At 44.1% G+C, this 18,102-nt stretch overlaps 1 protein-coding gene across 1 annotated transcript in view; it reads right to left on the bottom strand.

Annotated features, from left to right (window-relative positions):
• FRMD4B (FERM domain containing 4B) overlaps positions 1-18,102 on the bottom strand; it is a 182,788-nt gene that overhangs the window by 133,210 nt on the left and 31,476 nt on the right. Inside the window, exons 2-5 of the mRNA XM_015409653.1 lie at positions 12,722-12,787; positions 9,302-9,396; positions 5,863-5,955; positions 1,086-1,170 (exon numbers count right to left, since the gene is read on the bottom strand). Of these exons, the coding sequence (XP_015265139.1) occupies positions 1,086-1,170; positions 5,863-5,955; positions 9,302-9,396; positions 12,722-12,787 (339 nt within the window). The remainder of the gene's footprint in view (positions 1-1,085; positions 1,171-5,862; positions 5,956-9,301; positions 9,397-12,721; positions 12,788-18,102) is intronic.

Genomic DNA, 18,102 nt, shown 5'->3' with positions numbered 1-18,102 from the left:
TGCAAGGCTTGTAGTGATTTAGTTTCCATTTACTGGTAGGATTGTGCAGCACTAAAATGTGAGCAAGCTGGGGAAGCTTCAGCTATTTCTTTAATATATATTTTATCCCGCCCTTCCACCACTTTGCCCCTCACAATCACCCTATGATGCACAGCATTCTAGACTGTTCTCAGCCAAAAGAGAGAATACCTTTTTTGTATAATGCTTCTATGCCCCCATTTAGTGTGATCATGGAACAATGGATGGGAATACCCAAAGACATCATTGTGGGTTGTCTCATTTCTGTGTTCTCTGAAGATCATGGTGTTTCAGGCAGAAATTTATGAATGGCATTTTTCTTGATGGCAAACCCGGATTATATAGTCATACAAGATTAGTGTGATACAGGGATTCCCAGCATGGTGCCTGTGGGTGCCATGGTGCCTGCCGACATCTTTCCTGGTGCCCACCAAGTCTTTTTAGAAAGTGGGCAGGACCAGGTGAGGATTCTGCCCAGCAAGGCTTCTGAGTAGCCACTGGAAATTTGATTGGCTGTGCAGATTTTTTTTTAAATTGTTGCTTTGGCAGCAGGTGCCACCACAGCACAAAGGTCTTCACTGTGTGACTGAAGGGAAGCTGCGGCAGCCATTTTGTGACTGGCTGCACCTCCTGCAGTGGCCATTTTTGTGGCTCTGCCTACCACACTGTGTCAGAATACCAAAGGTGCCCACAGACTCAAAAAGTTTAGGGGCCCCTGGTGTAGCAGATGAACAACTATTTGAGACATAATTGGAAAGAAACATTTATTTTCAATTGTATTTCTATTCTACTTTCTTTCACCATGGTGTAATGCTCTTAGGAGGCCTCCCATTCAGGCACTGAGCAGACACAGACCACCACACTGTTAGGTTCTATAGAGGCCTTTAATTGTGTACAAATCCGTGAACTGACTGCTACCGTAGGCAAGTATAATTTTTTTAACTTTGTCCACTATCTATTGCCACACATGCTTTGTGATGTTTAGAAGTGAAGGCAAGTGACTGAAATAAGCATATATATGTATGGCCAGGTAGCAGACCATTATACAAAAAGAGCAAGCATATTACCTTATGGACACAGGACTTGGCATTCAAGAAGAAGAGCTGTACTGTCGTTTTGTCTTTCAGAAAGGAAATACTTTCAATGTAAAATCTGAAAGGAAAGAAGGAAATGAGACTAGTGGCTTCTTAGACTAGTTCCCACTATAAACTATCAGCAAATGCAGGATTGTGTTACCGCATAACAGATTGACGGGATTAGGCTGAACTGTGAAAAGACGATGCCTGACAGAATAACTATGATTATCCAGATATAACTCAAAAGGGACCTTTCAGGAAATACACGTGAATACTGTCATCAAAACTGCATGGTTATTATGTGTTTTCAGAATATTTATTTATTTACAAAATTTACATCCCACATTCCTGCTCTTACAAAGGGCTACAGAGGTGGCTAACAATTTTTAAAAATACACGATATAACCATATTTTTAAACTATTAAAATCAATCAAATCATTAAAGCAAATAAAAAGCAAAGTTAAAACAAGACAGTCTTCACCTGCTTGCGGAAGACGGCAATCTAAGATGAACAGATGAACCTCCAAGGGGAGAGAGTTCCAGAGCTTTGGTACCATGACCAAAAAGGCCCTTTCCTGTGTTGCCACCCACCTAATCTCAGAAGGCAGGGGTACCCAAAGCAGGGCCTCCAAAGATGACTGTAGTGGTCAAGGCAGGTCCATGAGGGAGTAGGCGGTCTTTCAGGTATGTTGGTCCCAAACCATATAGGGCTTTGAAAGTCAAGACCAGCGCTTTGAATTATGCCAGGAAACAAACTAGAAACCAATGTGGATGGGCCAAGACTACAGTAATATGATCTGTACGAATTTTCCCAGTGATGTACAGTGGTTAGCTTTTCATAATAGGATTTGGAAGATCTTGATTTAAATTCCCCACTCTGCCCTGAAGCCCACTTGGTGACCATGGGCCAGTTACTCTCTCTCAGACTGACCTGCCTCACAGGATGTTTATGAGGTTAAAATGGGGAATGGAGAACCCAGCATACTGTCCTAAGTTTCTTGGAGGAAGGGTGCAAAGAAATATGATAGTATTTGAATTCTACACTAGGGCTGATTTCGCACAAGGAGCCGCGCCACCGTCACGCCTCCCTTTGCCCCGTTTCCATTGGTCAATTCCCCACTTGAAACTGCGTGGCCGCATTTTGACCCGCAGCTTCGCCTGATATGCCCCGTGGTTTCGTGATCCTGTTTCTTGAGGATCACGAAACCACGGGGCATATCAGGCGAAGCTGCGGGTCAAAATGCGGCCACGCAGTTTCAAGTGGGGAATTGACCAATGGAAACGGGGCAAAGGGAGGTGTGATGGCGGCGCAGCTCCTTGTGCGAAATCAGCCTAGAATTTTATCAAGGGCGGGGTCACAGTTTGAAATGCTTAATCAATGATCTCAGAAGGGCTTAAAGCCAAATATTCTGGGTTGTATACGCTTGAGATGAAAATTTCTATTAACAGAAGGGAGGAAAACATTCACTGATTTCCCTCTCCACACGCAGACCATTGACTCCCCACTCATACTGTTCCCAAGAGTTTACTGTCTCCCAGGAGTAATATTTTGGAGATAACTTTGGGGTGCAGGGGGAGGGGGGCTCTTAGGGGGATTGGTGGTGCTCTCTGAGGTATACAGCTCCCAGGTCATGAAGGATGTTAAACATCAAGATCAGCGTCTTGGACGGAGTATTGGAGAGGTCTGATTTCCTTGGTAAACCAGGCAGAAAGCCCCATCCCTTACTCTTTAAAAGGATCTAAGAAGGGAAAGATTTTTGTCATAAGCACTGAAGAGCTGCCACCCATCAGAAGAGACAGAGCTGGCTACATGGGCCAACAATGTGATTGGGGAAAAATTGCACATAGCAAAATCCTCTCTAATAAGTTTCAAGGCACATTATATTCGGTTTGGTTCAAGGGCTTACAGAAATTAGATTTGTGATAGTTCAGCTCTTCTTTTCCCACCAGGCTTGCTGGTTTGAATATGGGATAGGATTCTAGCACCTTTCATAGTTTCGCAGAAGGGGAATCATGGAAGGTCCAGCTTTCCACATGATATACTGTGGTGGTAAGGCAAGATGTACACGCTTCAGCTGTCAAAAGTAGGGTAATATTGTCACCCACTGAAACTGGAAATTCTAATCATATCCTGTATGCGTATTTACTTTCCCTCTTTCTCAACCTTGTTTTGTTAAATGGTTACTTCTTCTAGACAACCTATCTTCTTTCTTCTATACTACAGTATGCACTGTACGCTCTTATCGCCACCAAATGAGCGACGAAAGTCAAAACCACAAACAGATAAGGATGATGAGCAGGGTGACCAGTGTATTTCCTGCTGTCATCATTTGTGGTCTCTGCCTGTCACTGTTCCAAAAAGAGTTCCATTACTTAACTTATGCAAACCACACAATATATTGAATTACATCATGGCACATGCAACGCAAATCTGCTGGGCTAATCCATGCCAATGTGTCACCTTTGCAAGCTCATGCTTTCCCAAAGAATGTTTCATTTGGTGGAATGTTAAAGGTGACAGTATAAAAAATAAGGATGTCACGTTTTACAGAAAAGCCTTTCTAATGGCTTGTGAACTCACTGCATTTCACTCTTGGCTGCTTGGACTGGGTTCACCTGTAGGTAACTTCCAGACTGCATCCAAGCAATGGCTATAGATAGTTTGTTAGAAGGGAGCAAAAAAAATTCTGAGCTGTCATTGGCATTCAGCTTTATTGCAGGCCTACACAACTTGTTACCTATCAAGGAAAAACTCAGCCCACCACTGATGTTTGGGGGCCTGCTGGGTGTTCAAAGGTCCCATAATCATCACCCCAGTTCCTCCATTCCCAGGAAAACTGCAAAAAAAAAAAAAAAACCTAGAAGTTTTTGGGCTCCGGGTGGGACATGGTATCTGGCTGGTGCTCAGTCTGATGACTCATAAGTTATTCAGGTCAGCTAAAGTTCAAGGGCTTGGATCTCAGGTCTGCTCTGCCAGCTGTGGTGCTTCCATCTAGTGCCTCAAGGTAAATGCTAAAAACTAAAGAAAAGAATGAATACAATCCGAGTGGATCCAAGCCCATGGAAGTAGGGGAAGTTTCCATACATGTATAGTGATTGGTATAGGGCTTTGTGTCATTTATTTATTGATATCCTGCTTTTCTGTACTCACATCTGCTTAAATTATTATAAAACAAATACAAGACCACATGGATAGAAAATATAGACAGAAGTAAGTCACAACTGTGACTCGTGGGCTACTGAATGCATGATGAAAGAGCTCTGCTTTACAGAGCCTCTGAAACTTCACTCAGGGCCTTCCTCACATCCTTAGGAGGCCTGTTCCACAGCACAGGACGCCGCAGGATCCAAGCAACAATGGTTCATATAGCCCTAAGTGGGCTAAGAGCTAATAAACCCTGGTCTGATTTTGGCAGCTGCCTTGCAGGCACATATGGGTGGAGGCAGTCTTGCGGAGATGGGTGTCCTAGGTCGTGAACGGCTTTAGACATTAGCACCTTGACTTGAGCACAGAAACCCACTGGCAGTCAGTGTAACAACCTGATTATGCTTTAGCCCCCTTCATCAGGTTGGTAAACTGATTTCTCAGCCAACAGGTAGGGGAAAGTAAAGTATGAACATGGGGTGATAAGGCCTGGGCTGTGATATTTCTATGCTACAATAACACTGTACGTCTTTATGCTGCCGCAAGGTTTTTCTTTAGTTCATGCCTCAACAGACTAATAGAGTTGCGCCACTGGGATGCATGGTGATGAGCACACATGAAGCTGCCTTATACTGAATCAGACCCTTGGTCCAACAAGGTCAGTACTGTCTAATCAGCCTGGCAGCAGCTCTCCAGGGTCTCGGGCAGAGGTCTTTCACATCATCTATGACATGATTCCTTTAACTGGAGAAGCTGGGGATTGAACCTGGGACTTTTTGGATGCCAAGCAGAGGCTCTACTGCTGTGCCACAGTGGAAAGTGCTGCCAAGTTGCAACCAACTTGTATGACCCCATAGGGTATTCAAGGCAAAAGGTATTCAGAGGTGGTTTGCCATTGCCTGCCTCCATGTCACGACCCTGGTATTCCTTGGAGGTCCCCATCCAAATACTGACCAGGGCTGGCCCTGCTTAGCTTCTAAGATCTGACAGGATCAGGCTAGCCTGGACTATCTAGGTCTGGGATGCATAGCAGTACCTAATTTTCCTCAGTGTGCTTTGGTCATCTGCCTTTTCAATGTATACATACGTACACACAGAGCTATATCTAGCATTATGAGTAATCAGACCAAGGGCTAAATAAAGAATTAAGACATGACATAGCATGGTGAGTTCAGAAGTAATAGGGATGTGTGAGGCAACTTTTATAATGTGCCATTGCTCATATAATAGGCCATCACTCAAAAATGCAGAGGAAAGGGTTGTGTTTTTTTACCCAAACCGTGTTTTTTTTTTAAAAAAAAAAATCCAGACTTGGATAGCACAGGCTAGCCTCATCTCATCAGAAGCTAAGCAGGGTTTGGCCTGGATAGTATTTGGAAGGAAAACCATCAAGGAACACCAGGGTCATGATGTGGAGGCAGGCCACGGCGAACCACCTCTGAACATCTCTTGCCTTGAAAACCCTATTGGGTCACCATAAGTCAGCTGTGACTTGATGGCAACAGCAACAATGTCCCCACCTTCAGTTAGGAAAAATTCAATACCAATTTCTTCCTTACATTTTCAAATCTTGTATCTCGAGTTTATTCTGAATTGTAATTCTGTGTGTGGTCAATACTTACCTAACTGCAAAGTACAACGTAGCTGGGCCTGGTTTCTTGGGCAAGTCATGATCCAGAACTCTGTGATCTAACTGTAGCCAGATAGTCTGACCTCTATAGTGAAAAAAATACAGAGAAGAGAACAGGTTTGGTATAGATTGAGAAAGAATAGCTTTCCTGCACATTATCATTCAAGGTAAAGAGGCAAAGCTGGTTGCCCATGTTAGCTTGTCAGTCACACCAGGCTCTGTGTCTTGAGGCTTTCGCCCTGACAACTGTATCCTGTTAAAAAATGCTTTAACTACACACAACTGACTCAGCCCCACCATGGCAGAACTGCTGGAAGCAAGGGATTATAGAAAAGAAAGCCAGCACTGATTGGACTAGGATATGGGAGACCTAGATTCGAATCCTCACTCTTGCCACGGAAGCTCACTGGGTGACTGGGGTAACACTGAGACCGATTTCCCACAAGCAGCTGCACTGCCCTCGCTATTCCCTTTCCCCGATTGTATTCGTCAATTTCCCACTACTTGCTGCGTGGCCACATTTTGACCCGCAGCATCCCCTGATTTCCCCCGCATCTTCTCAATCTCAAAAAACAAGGATCTAGAAGATGCGGGGGAAATCAGGAGATGCTGCAGGTCAAAATGTGGCCGTGCACCAAGTAGTGGGAAATTGACTAATACAATCAGGGGGAAAGGGAAGAGTGAGGGTGGCGCAGCTGCTTGTGGGAAATCGGTCTGAGGCAGTCACTCTTTCTCACCCTAACCTACCTCACAGCGTTATTGTTGTGGGGATAAAATGGAAGAGAATGATGCTGTAAACTGGTTTGGGTACCCACTGGAGAGAAAAATCAGTATAAATAAACTAATGCTTCCATTAGAAAACTGGTTCTTGAGTGCTAAGTAAAGCAAGCAGGTGAGTATTTTGAGACATACCCAGCCTCAGACAATATTCAAACCAAAAGTTCAAAGACAAAGAATATTGGCTGCATTTGATGACAAAATGGTGGTATGATGCTTGTTAGCCTTATAAGGAAAACTTTTTTTGTGGTAAGTGAATGTAAACTGAGAGTTCAGCACAGACGCTTCATAAAATAACACTCCATGCCTTTCTTTTGCATGAATTCCTTAGTGCAATAAAATCCAGTGGGAGCAAACAACTCTTGTATTTCTAAACAAAACTTTCAATTGTGAAGTTAGCATTACTGACCTTTCTTACAGGGTTATTTTATAATGGATTTTGAGGAGTATTTGAGAACACCTGTGCAGAGGGAAAAGCCCTACCAGACAGAAAATATTTCGACAGAAGGACAATTCATTATTAACTAGGAGGTTACTGACTAAATAGAATTTGTGTCACAAAGTCCTTGCCAGAAGCACAGTTTGCCTTGTGGATTTAACAGGAGAGAAAGAAACCAGGTCGTGAATTGCTGATAATATGAGAGCAAACTTGTGGAGGAAAGTTCTAAGAGAAAAGGCTTGACTGCCCTCTGGAGGCTGGAAACTCATATTCCAAGACACTATCCAACAAACACGTACATTGTCAAGTGCTTCTAAAACTTCTCCAAAGTTTCAAAAATGACTGCTTTGTATCGGGGGACACCACAACCCAAGAAATAATTTTGTTAACACTGTCAGAAGAAGAAGAGTAGTTTTTTGTACCCCACTTTTCTATCCCCTAAGGAGTCTCAAAGCGGTTTACAATCGCCTTCCCTTTCTTTCCCCATGAGGTAGGTGGGGCTGAGAGAGCTCTTAGAGAACTGTGACTGGCCCAAGGTCACCCAGTAGGCTTCATATGGAGGACTGGGGAATCAAACCCGGCTCTCCAGATTAGAGTCCACTACTCTTAACCGCTACACCGTGCTGACTCTCAAGTGAAAATGCTTCAAGGGGGGGGGGGGGAGAGTTCAGCATGAAAAACAGAACATGTAAACAGAACCCATAGGAATTTATAAACAGAAAGCATTTTCCATTTGTGGAGCAGGAGAAGAATGAAAAAACAAAACAAAACAACCTTCCATTTTCCAGGAAAGTTTCCCCAGGTGGGACAGTTCTTCCAAAAATATACCAATGACAACACAGAAATCTTCAGAGAGAGAACTAAGCTGTACAAAGATAATAACAGAAAACCAGTCTGGTATAGCTGTTAGAGTGCCAGACCAGGATCTGTGATATCTAAATTTTAATCCCAACTTTGCTTTGGAAGCTTGCTGGGATACCCTGGATCAATCAGACACACTCAGCCTAATTTACCTGACAGAGTTGTTGTAAGGAGGAAATGAAGGAGAGGAGAATAACACAAGCCACTTTGGGTTCCAGTGGTGAAAAAGGTGAAGTATAAATTACGTAAATGAATAAAATAAGTGATAACCTCTGACTGAGAAAGCACGGGACAAAAACTCAGCACTGTCGTGGTAAAAACATAAATTGCAACAAAAACCATGTAACAAAACAACAAAATCCCGTCTACTAAAATCCTGACAACTGCAACTTTTGGAAGAAGACTGGAAGCGGAGAAAAGGGTTTTAACTCTTTCCCTAGCTATGACTCCCCTGCTTCTAACTGGCCCCCTCAAGCTAATCACAGATTTCCCAGCTTGTGTATGGAGAGAGACCAGACCTGTGTGAGGAATCCTACAGGGAAGGGGGACTCACTTGGGTGCAACTTGTTGCAGAAAAGAAGTGAGCTTATCCCATGCTGCCACCATTCCATATTCTCCTTTTTGCAACATGCTCATGTGAGGAAACCATGATTTTCCCCTTGTGGAAGCTACACCTGAAAATGGGTGCATTTTATACCTATGTGAATGTAGAAGAGTAACCATGTAGGTGAATTTTTACTCTACAATATGTGATCACATCTCGGCTGGGGTTTGCTAGATGGTTCCAATAATGTACTGCAGATTGAAGGAAAGGCTGGCTAGGTTAGATACAAATACTTGGGTCTCTGATAATTACCCTGTGCTTATCACACAGGTCTTAGCAGATGTATCCCTTAAGCTGGAGGCCACAGTTAGAGCGGGATTCTGTTTCAACACATGATTCAGCAAGGGGCCCAATGAAGGAGGGAAATACTTCCACACACACTAAATAATGCACTTTCAGTGAACTTTGCAACTGGATTTTACTGTGTGAAACAGGAAAATCCACTTGCAAATGATTGCTGAAAGTATATTATTCAGCATGCATGAAAGCACCTTGTAGAATTGTTTGCAAGAATTGCTTAGCCAGCTGGGAGAATTAAAGAGATAAAGTCAAAACAAAGGTACAGCAAATTGAAATGATTTTCACCTTTTCACAAGGATTTTCATCTTGTGTAATTCTATCTCATTATTATCTAAGACTATATTATTTTTGAAACCATTGGAAAATAACTTTTCAGTAACCAAGTCTTTTTTTTGTTGTTGCAGTAAATTAAAAACAATGGGGGGGGGGGGAGAATCAGTAGATACTTACATATCATCTATGAATGTTATACCAAAATATTCCTTTTCTTTGAGGTTGAAATGTGAAGCCACCAGATCCAGCAGTTCCCGGGACAAAAGTTTAGGCTATTGAAAAGAATTATATTGATCATATGAGGGTCTAAGCCTTCCTTCACTGAACAAATGATAGACTGAGCAAGATGTTGTAGTGGCTGCAGTGGGGTGTTATGTTTTTGAGTTTATCCCAATAACTCCATGCTTCCCCGAGCAAGTACATAATTTGCATTTTCAGCCTCATGTATATAAATCCCCCCTCCCTCGCAGCCCAGGTTTGTGTTAAGTGAATTCAGAAATCAGTGGGTACCTCAGATCTCTTCCTTACTTCCCCTCCCTCAAGCAGTCCTTTCTGACTCCAGGAAGGTTGATTCCTGGCATTAATGGATCTTTGAAGACTAATTCCATGTGGGACAGAGGGCTACACAGAGAAAGGGGTGGAAAAGGCCTCTTCTCCCTTTTCTGCCAGTGCAGAAGGCAGACAAAGTAGGAGGGAACTGCTTTTTAAAAGATTTCAAATATTGACTTAAAATTACCCCAAGCACTATGGTGAGTACTAAAGACAATGCAAAAGAGGTATCTATGGCTGCTGCCACACACGCTAAGTAATCCACTTTCAATCCACTTTCAGTGCACTTTCAAAGTGGATTTTGCCAGTTCACACAGTAAAACTCCAGTTGGAAAGTGCACTGAAAGTGGATTGAAAGTGGATTATTTAGCGTGTGTGGCAGCAGCCTATATTTCTTTGTCAACTGTGCTAAAACACACACAAACTGTATTTGGGGTGTATTCCCTACCACAAGCCAAACTCCAGTGTATCTGGGAATGGTAAACCGTCACCAACCAAATCCATTCTCCTGGCAGAGGAGTGTTTCACAATACCCAAACACTCAAAGACGAGATACAAGCTTTCACATGAGGTAGAATGTTGTTTCTGAGTTTGCATGTGAAACAACGGAACCAAGTTTTTTGAACCCAAGATTCTAGAAAACCAGCATAAACGGTCATAAACTATGTTTTTCTTTTTTTTCTTTTCTAGGTTCAGTGTATGTTTTATTTATATTTTAATATTTTTTTCATAAACTATGATGAAAAACGTCTTTTGTCACTAATCATTAATGCTGTAGGTATTGTTTGGAAGTTATTTTTCTACCCCAAGCACACATCTGTCTGTGGTGAGGTAAATGTTCTCCAGTGAAGCCCGTTATTTGTGCCAATGTACTTACAATTAAAACACTTCAATGGATCAGTTTTCAATTGCAAAAACTCATGGGACCCTCTAGTACTTTTAATATTGTCTGGAGCAAACAGTACTACAGTACAGAGACAAAATGAGTAGATGACTGTGGTTGGTCTCAACCATGGGTGCTTTTTTGTTTAAAGAAAAGTGGTAATTGCCAGAACTTTTAGGATATTGCTTATCAATATGCAGGTGACAATGTCCTAAAAAATGAAGTTGCAAAGCTACTGTAGTGTGCTTTCTGCCAAAAAGGTGCAATCAGGGTGGAATTTCCTCCCAGATTATATAAAAGTTAACGCACTTTCCTCCTTGTCCACTGTCTCTTACTCAAACATTAGTCACTGTGAAACTAGGGTTGCCAAGTCCAAATTTGGAAATATATGAGGACTTTGGGGTGGAGCCAGGGGTCTTTTGTGATGTCACTTCCAGGTCAAATGGCAAGTGATGTCACTCCCCCTTCCGATGATGCCACTTCCAGTACACTGCACCAAAACCCCACCTCTTCCTGTGATGTCACTTTCCAGGCTTACAAACTCCTTTCCCTTCCCCTCCCCACAACAGACACCCTGTGAGGTGGGTGGGGCTGAGAGAACTCTGACACAAACTGCTCTTTTTCAAGGACAGCTGTGCCAGAGCTTGTGACTGACCCAAGGTCACATCAGCAGGTGCAGGTGGAGGAGTGGGGAATCAAACCCGGTTCTCCCAGATTAGAGTCCGCACACTTAACCACTACACCAAATTGGCTCTCAGGAGGGGCTGGAAAAGTTTAGAAAGGGAAGCAGCATGTTTACAATACCTTTTTTTCCTCCCCTGATCTTGGAGAAGGAAGGGATTTAAAGCCTCTCCCCCCCCCCCCCGCGCGCTTTCCTGGGCGCCTTGTCTGCAATAGCAGAGAGGCTCAGGGAAGTAATGGGGCACGCAGGAATGGCTAGCTACCCTCGATCTTCCCAGGCTGCGCGCCTTAGCGCACTGGCTGGGGAGACTGAGGGCAGCCAGGCAAACATGCCTGCTTCCCTTCCTGTACTTCTCTAGCTGCCCGCAGCCGCAGAGTGGCTGGAAAAGTTTAGAAAGGGAAGCAGCATGTTTACAATGCCTTTCTTTCCTTCCCTGATCTCGGGGAAGGAAAGAAAGGGATTTAAACATCCCCCCACCACCACCACTGCTTCCCTGGGCGCCTCATCTGCAATAGCAGAGAGGCTCAGGGAAGCAATGGAGCATGCAGGAATAGCTGGCTGCGCAGCACAACTGAGTAGGCAAGGCAAGGGCCGGGCCCACCACTCGCCCCCAGCAGCCCAAAACCTTACAGTCCCTGATACTTACCATCACACTAGGCTGGAAGGGAGGGGCTTCACGAACCGCTGCAGCGAGGCCAGGCGGTGAGGCTCAGAGACCGCCGGCCACGCCACGAGGACAAAAACTAAACCACCACATGTCCATGCCCACCATGAGACCTCACACTGGCGCACACTAGAGAGAAGTGGAAACTGCCGTTCTAGCCCTTGTCTCTATGGTTTTCAGAGCCATAGAGACTTGGAGGACTTAAATCCTAGAGCGTCACTTTCCGGCCGCCATCCCCCCCGGGGGGGGCAATTTTTAAAAAACAGGGAAGGGGTATTTAAAGCGGGGTTTCCCCTGCCCTCAGCGGGGGCTTGGCAAGCCTATGTGAAACCGAGGCCAAGTACAGAATGTTGCTTCTGTGGGCTGAGCTGATATTCATCCCACTTGGGATTTTGTACAAGTATCTCCACAACTGGCAAGCTTCATGGCAGAGTGGGGATTTGAACCTGGGTTCTAAACCATACTGGCTGTCATAATATAGCCTTATGCCCTCCCTGATTTATTTCAGTGATATATCACTGGCTCAAAAAGTTTCACTTTTGAAAGACTTTTTGAGTCAGCAATATACTACAGAAATAGACTGGGAAGGGCATAAGGGCATATTATGACAGCCAGTACGGTTTAGGACCCACATTCAAATCCCCCCTCTGCCATGAAGCTTGCTAGATGACTGCTGGCTTATCACCATCCAATCCAACCTACTATACAGGGTTGTTTTGAGGATAAAAAAATGGGAACAGGAAAACCCTGTACACCACACTGAGGAAGGGTAAATAAAACGCAGCTGATGGATAAACCAGAAAGAACTATAGGTCTTACCTGAACCAGCAGCTCTAATTTCCTATCATCCAGCAGCTGAACCTGGCACTGTCTCCCTTCTGTCATCTGCAAAAGATGAGACAGAATATATAGCAGTGGAATCAGAACAGACCCTTCCCATTTCAAGTCGCTTAAGCGATCAGTTCAGACACAGAACTCAACAAAACGTCTAAGCTGAGATGCAAATGAAGCAAAACTATTTGATTATTTCCTTCACGATTAGAAAAAAAAACCCCATTATATGCAATTTATATCCAAGATCATCCCTGTACCATGTTACAGCCAGTATGATTTATTAGCTATTCCATCTGTTTCAATTGTGAGGCAATTAATTTCTCTGCAGCTGCTGTTGCATCTACTGTAAGAGGCTTAGACTGCAGTAACTCTGTGTAGACACTGGACTGTTAATTTTTCATCCCCCAAATATTCTTGGCTGGAGTATTTGTGCCTCTTTATGGGGGGGAAGTTAAACAAATATTTGCCAAGGAAAAAGCAGAATAGGTAAGAAGATTAAGCCTGAAATGCTAGCGGGGAGGAAATTCAATGACTCAGGCCCGTAAACCTATGGAAACAACCTGTTTTCATACATTGGTATTTACCCCTGAACAAAAATGCTTAAGGTGCAGGGTAGTGCTATGAGTCAGAGGGCAGAGTAGATGCAGAACATCCCAGATTCAGCACAAGGATGTTCAGCAAGACCTTTCTCTGCCTGCAAACCTAAAGTCACCATCAGTCCAAGCAGACAATACTGAGCGAGAGGGAGCAAGAGTCTGCCTCAGTATAAGACAGCCTGATATGTTTATAGGGCATTTTTAATGCCATCATCAAGTCACTGCCAAATTATGGCAACTCCGTAAGATTTTCAAGGCAAAAGACTTCAGAGTGGTTTGCCACTGTCTGCCTCTGCACAGCAACCCTGGACTTCCTTGGCGGTCTCCCATCCCTGTTTAGCTTCCGAAAGCTGACAAGACGGGGGAGCCTGGGCTATCCAGGTCAGGGGTGGATTTGAGTCCACAGTTTGATTTGCAGACACGCTGTAACAAAACATTTACGATCTTGATTTCCAGGAGAACCCAGAACACAAAAATCTACTCCCTGAGGTCAACATTTCCAAGCTTATAGAGGGTTGGAAACATTATGTAAACAACAAGACTCATCCTGCCAATTTTCTGTTGGTGGCCACGTTTTGAGCTGGTAGAAACCAAAGATGAGCTAACTGCTACGGTAAATTCCTGAGGGAGTACTGAAGAGGGACTTTGCAAGGTTACCCCCCCCCATATACTTCATATTCCTCCTCTATTGTAGAAAGGTGGTGTGAGGGGCTGTACTTTTTATGAGATCAACAAAGAACAAATCCATTTGCTGCCAAGGCAAATCATAGAATCATAGAGTTGGAAGGGACTTCCACGGTCATCTAGTCCAACCCGCTGCACAATGCAGGACATTCACAAATACCTCCCCACATACCCTCTGTGACCTCTGTTCCATGCCCAGAAGATGGCAAAAAAATGCAAGATGACTTGCATGCAGAAAATCTGTGTGTCAGGTACCACAATAATGTAAGAAAAGATAATTGCAATTGGACTACTGGGAAAAGGAAGGGGAAAGCATATATTCTGACTATGTAAACTTTATTTCCATTCTGTAAGCTTGTATTATTTTGGAGTAAAACCTACAGGATATTTATGTCATTTCTCCCCAGGAACTGCATCCTCTTCATTCACAGCATGCTGTTAGAGGCAACATTTTTAGACCCCGCAGTGTCATCAAGTCATACACTAAACATATTTAGATTTTGTATAAACAGGAAGCCTCAGGAAAAAAATAAACTTAATTGAGGAAATAAAAAAGCAGAGACAAACCTGCATGCCTAAATACAGAACAGAATTGTAGCAAGGAGGTCTTTAAAGCAGCTACATATGTCTAAACTTGATTCATCCTCTGCCTGGAACTGTGATTTTATTTTCTACTTATAGAGAGAAACTCAGTTGGTTTTGGCAAGCGATACCTGTCACCCTTTCTTCTTTTATGGTGGGTTTTTATTTTAACGCACCCAAAGAGACCGGGTTTCTAAAAAAGGTTAACCCCCAAGAAAGAACAATTAGAGCAATATATAATTTCGGGATATAACTGTCCATGGGTTAGTTAGTATCAAAATACTTATTTTGACTCATTTCACTCATTCATATGTGCTTCTGCTCACTCCCACATCTGCCATTCCCATCCCTGTATTCTTTGCAGGCTTGCTCCCATTCTTGGGATGATGCTCAAAGTTTCGTTATGGCAGTTGTCCATTCAGGCCTCCAGACGTTTGACTTCTACAGACTGAGAGGGTTTGTTTTTGTGAATGTTTATTTATCACAAGCATGGATCACTACCTTTTGGTACAAGATTTTTTTTTTAGATGTTCCAGGACATGCTGAGCTATGACCTCAAATGTGTGCTGAAACATTCACAACATTAGAATCAATGCCAAAACACCCAAGGAGTCAGCTAAAGATAGCTTTCCACGTTTCTATCCCTCAAAAACACAACCAAGTCTTTAAACCCTGTGTCCTATGACACAGAAAAGAATGACATTTCCATCCCTAACTTTCAGCTCACCATCCCTACACCTTAGGAAAACATAGGATGCCCATCTTGCCTCAACCAGGGCCAGGGCTTTCTCTGTCTTGGCCCCAGCCCAGTGGAACATGCTCCCGATTGAGACCAGGGCCCTGTGGGATCTTCTTCAATTCTGCAGGGCCTGCAAGACGGAGCTGTTCCGCCAGGCCTTTGGTTGAGGCAACGGGCACCCATATATGGCCTCCCTGAGGCTGCTGTCACCTGTCTATTTACTGACCACCGACAACTCACTGCACCATCGAGCCAGAACTTTATAGCCAACTGACGCTGCTCCAAGCTGTACCCATTGTTTTAATTGTTATAATGTTTTACTGTGTTTTAAACTGAAATTGTACTTACTATAATGATGTTACCTGCCCTGAGCCTGCTCATGGGATGGGTGAGATATAAATGCAAATAATAAATAAATAAATAAATATTACTGCCTACTCTGCAGCGGCTTCACTGCCGCAATCTCCTCCTGGACAGATTATGGTACTAAGAAGAGGGTCTTGCTGAGCCCTGGAGAACTGAAAAGGGCAAAAAAGTAGGTCTCCCACCTCTGAGGGGATACAATAGGGGGTCCCTAACAGGGGCAAAGGGAACTGGAAAGCCAGGTCCTGCACAAACGGTGTGGTTTGTGTAGCCTTTATGGGCTTAAAGGCTGCATTTGGTTCTATACCTTGAGAGAGTTTGCGGGTCAAATTTTATGAGTCTTCCACCGATCACAGACTTCTGTACTTAATTCAGCTATTATATCATAATCTCACTGCTTGTGTTCATTGTGGCCTTGAGAGGCAACTGACAAATGACATCCCTTTGTCCAGGGGATGTCTGTTAGCTCCCCTTCTGTTTAATGTCTATATTAATGATTTTACAGGGGCCTTAGTGGTGAATTTTCATGCTGCAGTTCTAGTTACCGGCCAGATCACATCATTACTCTGTGTAGACAAAGCTGTCCCTCTATCTAGATCACTATTCAATCTGGGTAGATTGTTAGAGACATTTCCGAGCTATTGCAAGAGAGAGAGAGCTTGGTGATAAATTGTGAAAAATCTAAAGTTATCGTCTTTTCAAGGTCCTCTCAGCCCAAGCAATGCTCCTGGAAGTTGGATAATCAGGTATTGTTGTATATCGAGGTATTATTTTCAAGCTTCTCTCTCATGGAAAGTGCACAAAGACTGTGTTCTGCTATCAGAAGCCAGCTTTTCAGTGGCTTTTTGTCACTTCTCCCCCTCTGTCGGGGATCAGTATGTTCCTGAAGCAATTCAAGTCTTTAGGGCTAAAGTACTGTCCCAGCTTTTATATGGTGTGCCGTTTTGATTATTGGCATGGATAGTCCTATTGATCAACCTTTAGAGGTTTCTCCTCTGAAAATTAAAGAGAGTTCCTTGTTTTGTTGCCTCTGTGGTTCTCCCGTTGGAACCGGGCTTGGGATCAGTGGAATAGCCAGCTTGTAAGCTGGCTTTTCATTTTCATTTGGTTTTCTAAAGATATTAATAATTCCCTGTCTCTGTTACAGTCAGATCTTTACGTTTTGCATTGCTGGTCCAATCTTGAATCCAAACATTCATTTTTTAGGTCAGTTGCCTTCGTTCCTCCTGTCTATTGGCCCACAGGCTGCTGGGCTATCCTTAGACAGAGAGCACTGGAAGCACTCTTGGCAGGGCTCTTAGAGTATGCTTTTTGCTGTTTTTTGGTATTGTGCCCTCTCTTACTGTTCCCTCTTATCTTTATCAACTGACTGTCCCAAAATATCGGAGGTCTCCTGGCTAGGCTAAATGCTTTCCCTTCTGCTGTTTTGGTGGGCAGACTCCAGGGAGTACTGTGATCAGATAGATTATGCACATGTGGGTCTGGGGCAATTTAAACTTGATCTCATATTTTCCTTGATTGTGTGCAAACTGCCCCTTTGAGACATCTGTGGATACAGCTGGTGACAGTCTCCAAGATTCCCCTTGTTTCCATGCCTTTCCTGCTCACTGATACTGATCCCAGGGGTTTTGGGCCGGTAGAGGGACACGAGAGGTTTTGGGCCGGTAGAGGGACAGGACGGGGACGCAGCAAACGTGCACGATCCCATAGCAACATCTGGGATTCGTGGTGCTTGCGTCCCTGATCCCCCCCTTCCACCCAAAACCCCGCACCAAAACAGAACCATCTACCTTGGTGGTTCGTCCGAGAAGTGCGCCCCAAGCCCGGCCGTGGGATCGCCGGCGCGTCCTTGCGCCGGCGCATCCCCGGCCCCTGGCCGAACTGCGCATGTGTGAGCATGCGCAGTTCGCCAGCCTCCCCTTCCCACAGTTCGCCCAGCCTCCCCTTCCCATCTGATCGTGCCGGGGAGAAAAGGCGCCGCGGCTCAGGGGATCCATGGGATCCCGCCGCGGTGTCTCAACTTTGGTGCGGCTTTTAGGGGCCTAGTATTACTTTAGCTGTGGCTAAATTCTTGGCACCCGCGGGTTCTATGCAGGGGTGGAAACAGAGCATGGTATTTGCAAGAGTGGTTGTGTCCAAGACTGCTGGGTCAGGGGACTGTTAAATAAAAAAGGCTAGTTTGACCTCCAAGAGTTATTAAATGTTTATCTTTTCTTATATTCAGGATGAAGAAAAGAAAGTAATTACGGCATTCATTGCCAGAGAACAAAGTGATGGCCACAAGCATAAGGAAATTAGACAAATTTCTGTACATGAGTTCCATCAGTGGCTACTAGCCACGATGACAATGATGAACCTCCATATCCAGAGGCTGCAGATCTCTGAATATTGGTGCTAGAAGC

This window comes from Gekko japonicus, unplaced genomic scaffold (genome assembly GCF_001447785.1).
Source record: "Gekko japonicus isolate JY-2015 unplaced genomic scaffold, Gekko_japonicus_V1.1 scaffold2987, whole genome shotgun sequence".
Taxonomy (NCBI): domain Eukaryota; kingdom Metazoa; phylum Chordata; class Lepidosauria; order Squamata; family Gekkonidae; genus Gekko; species Gekko japonicus.
Note: the sequence above shows the minus strand (reverse complement) of the source record. Positions and strands in the feature narration are given on the sequence as shown.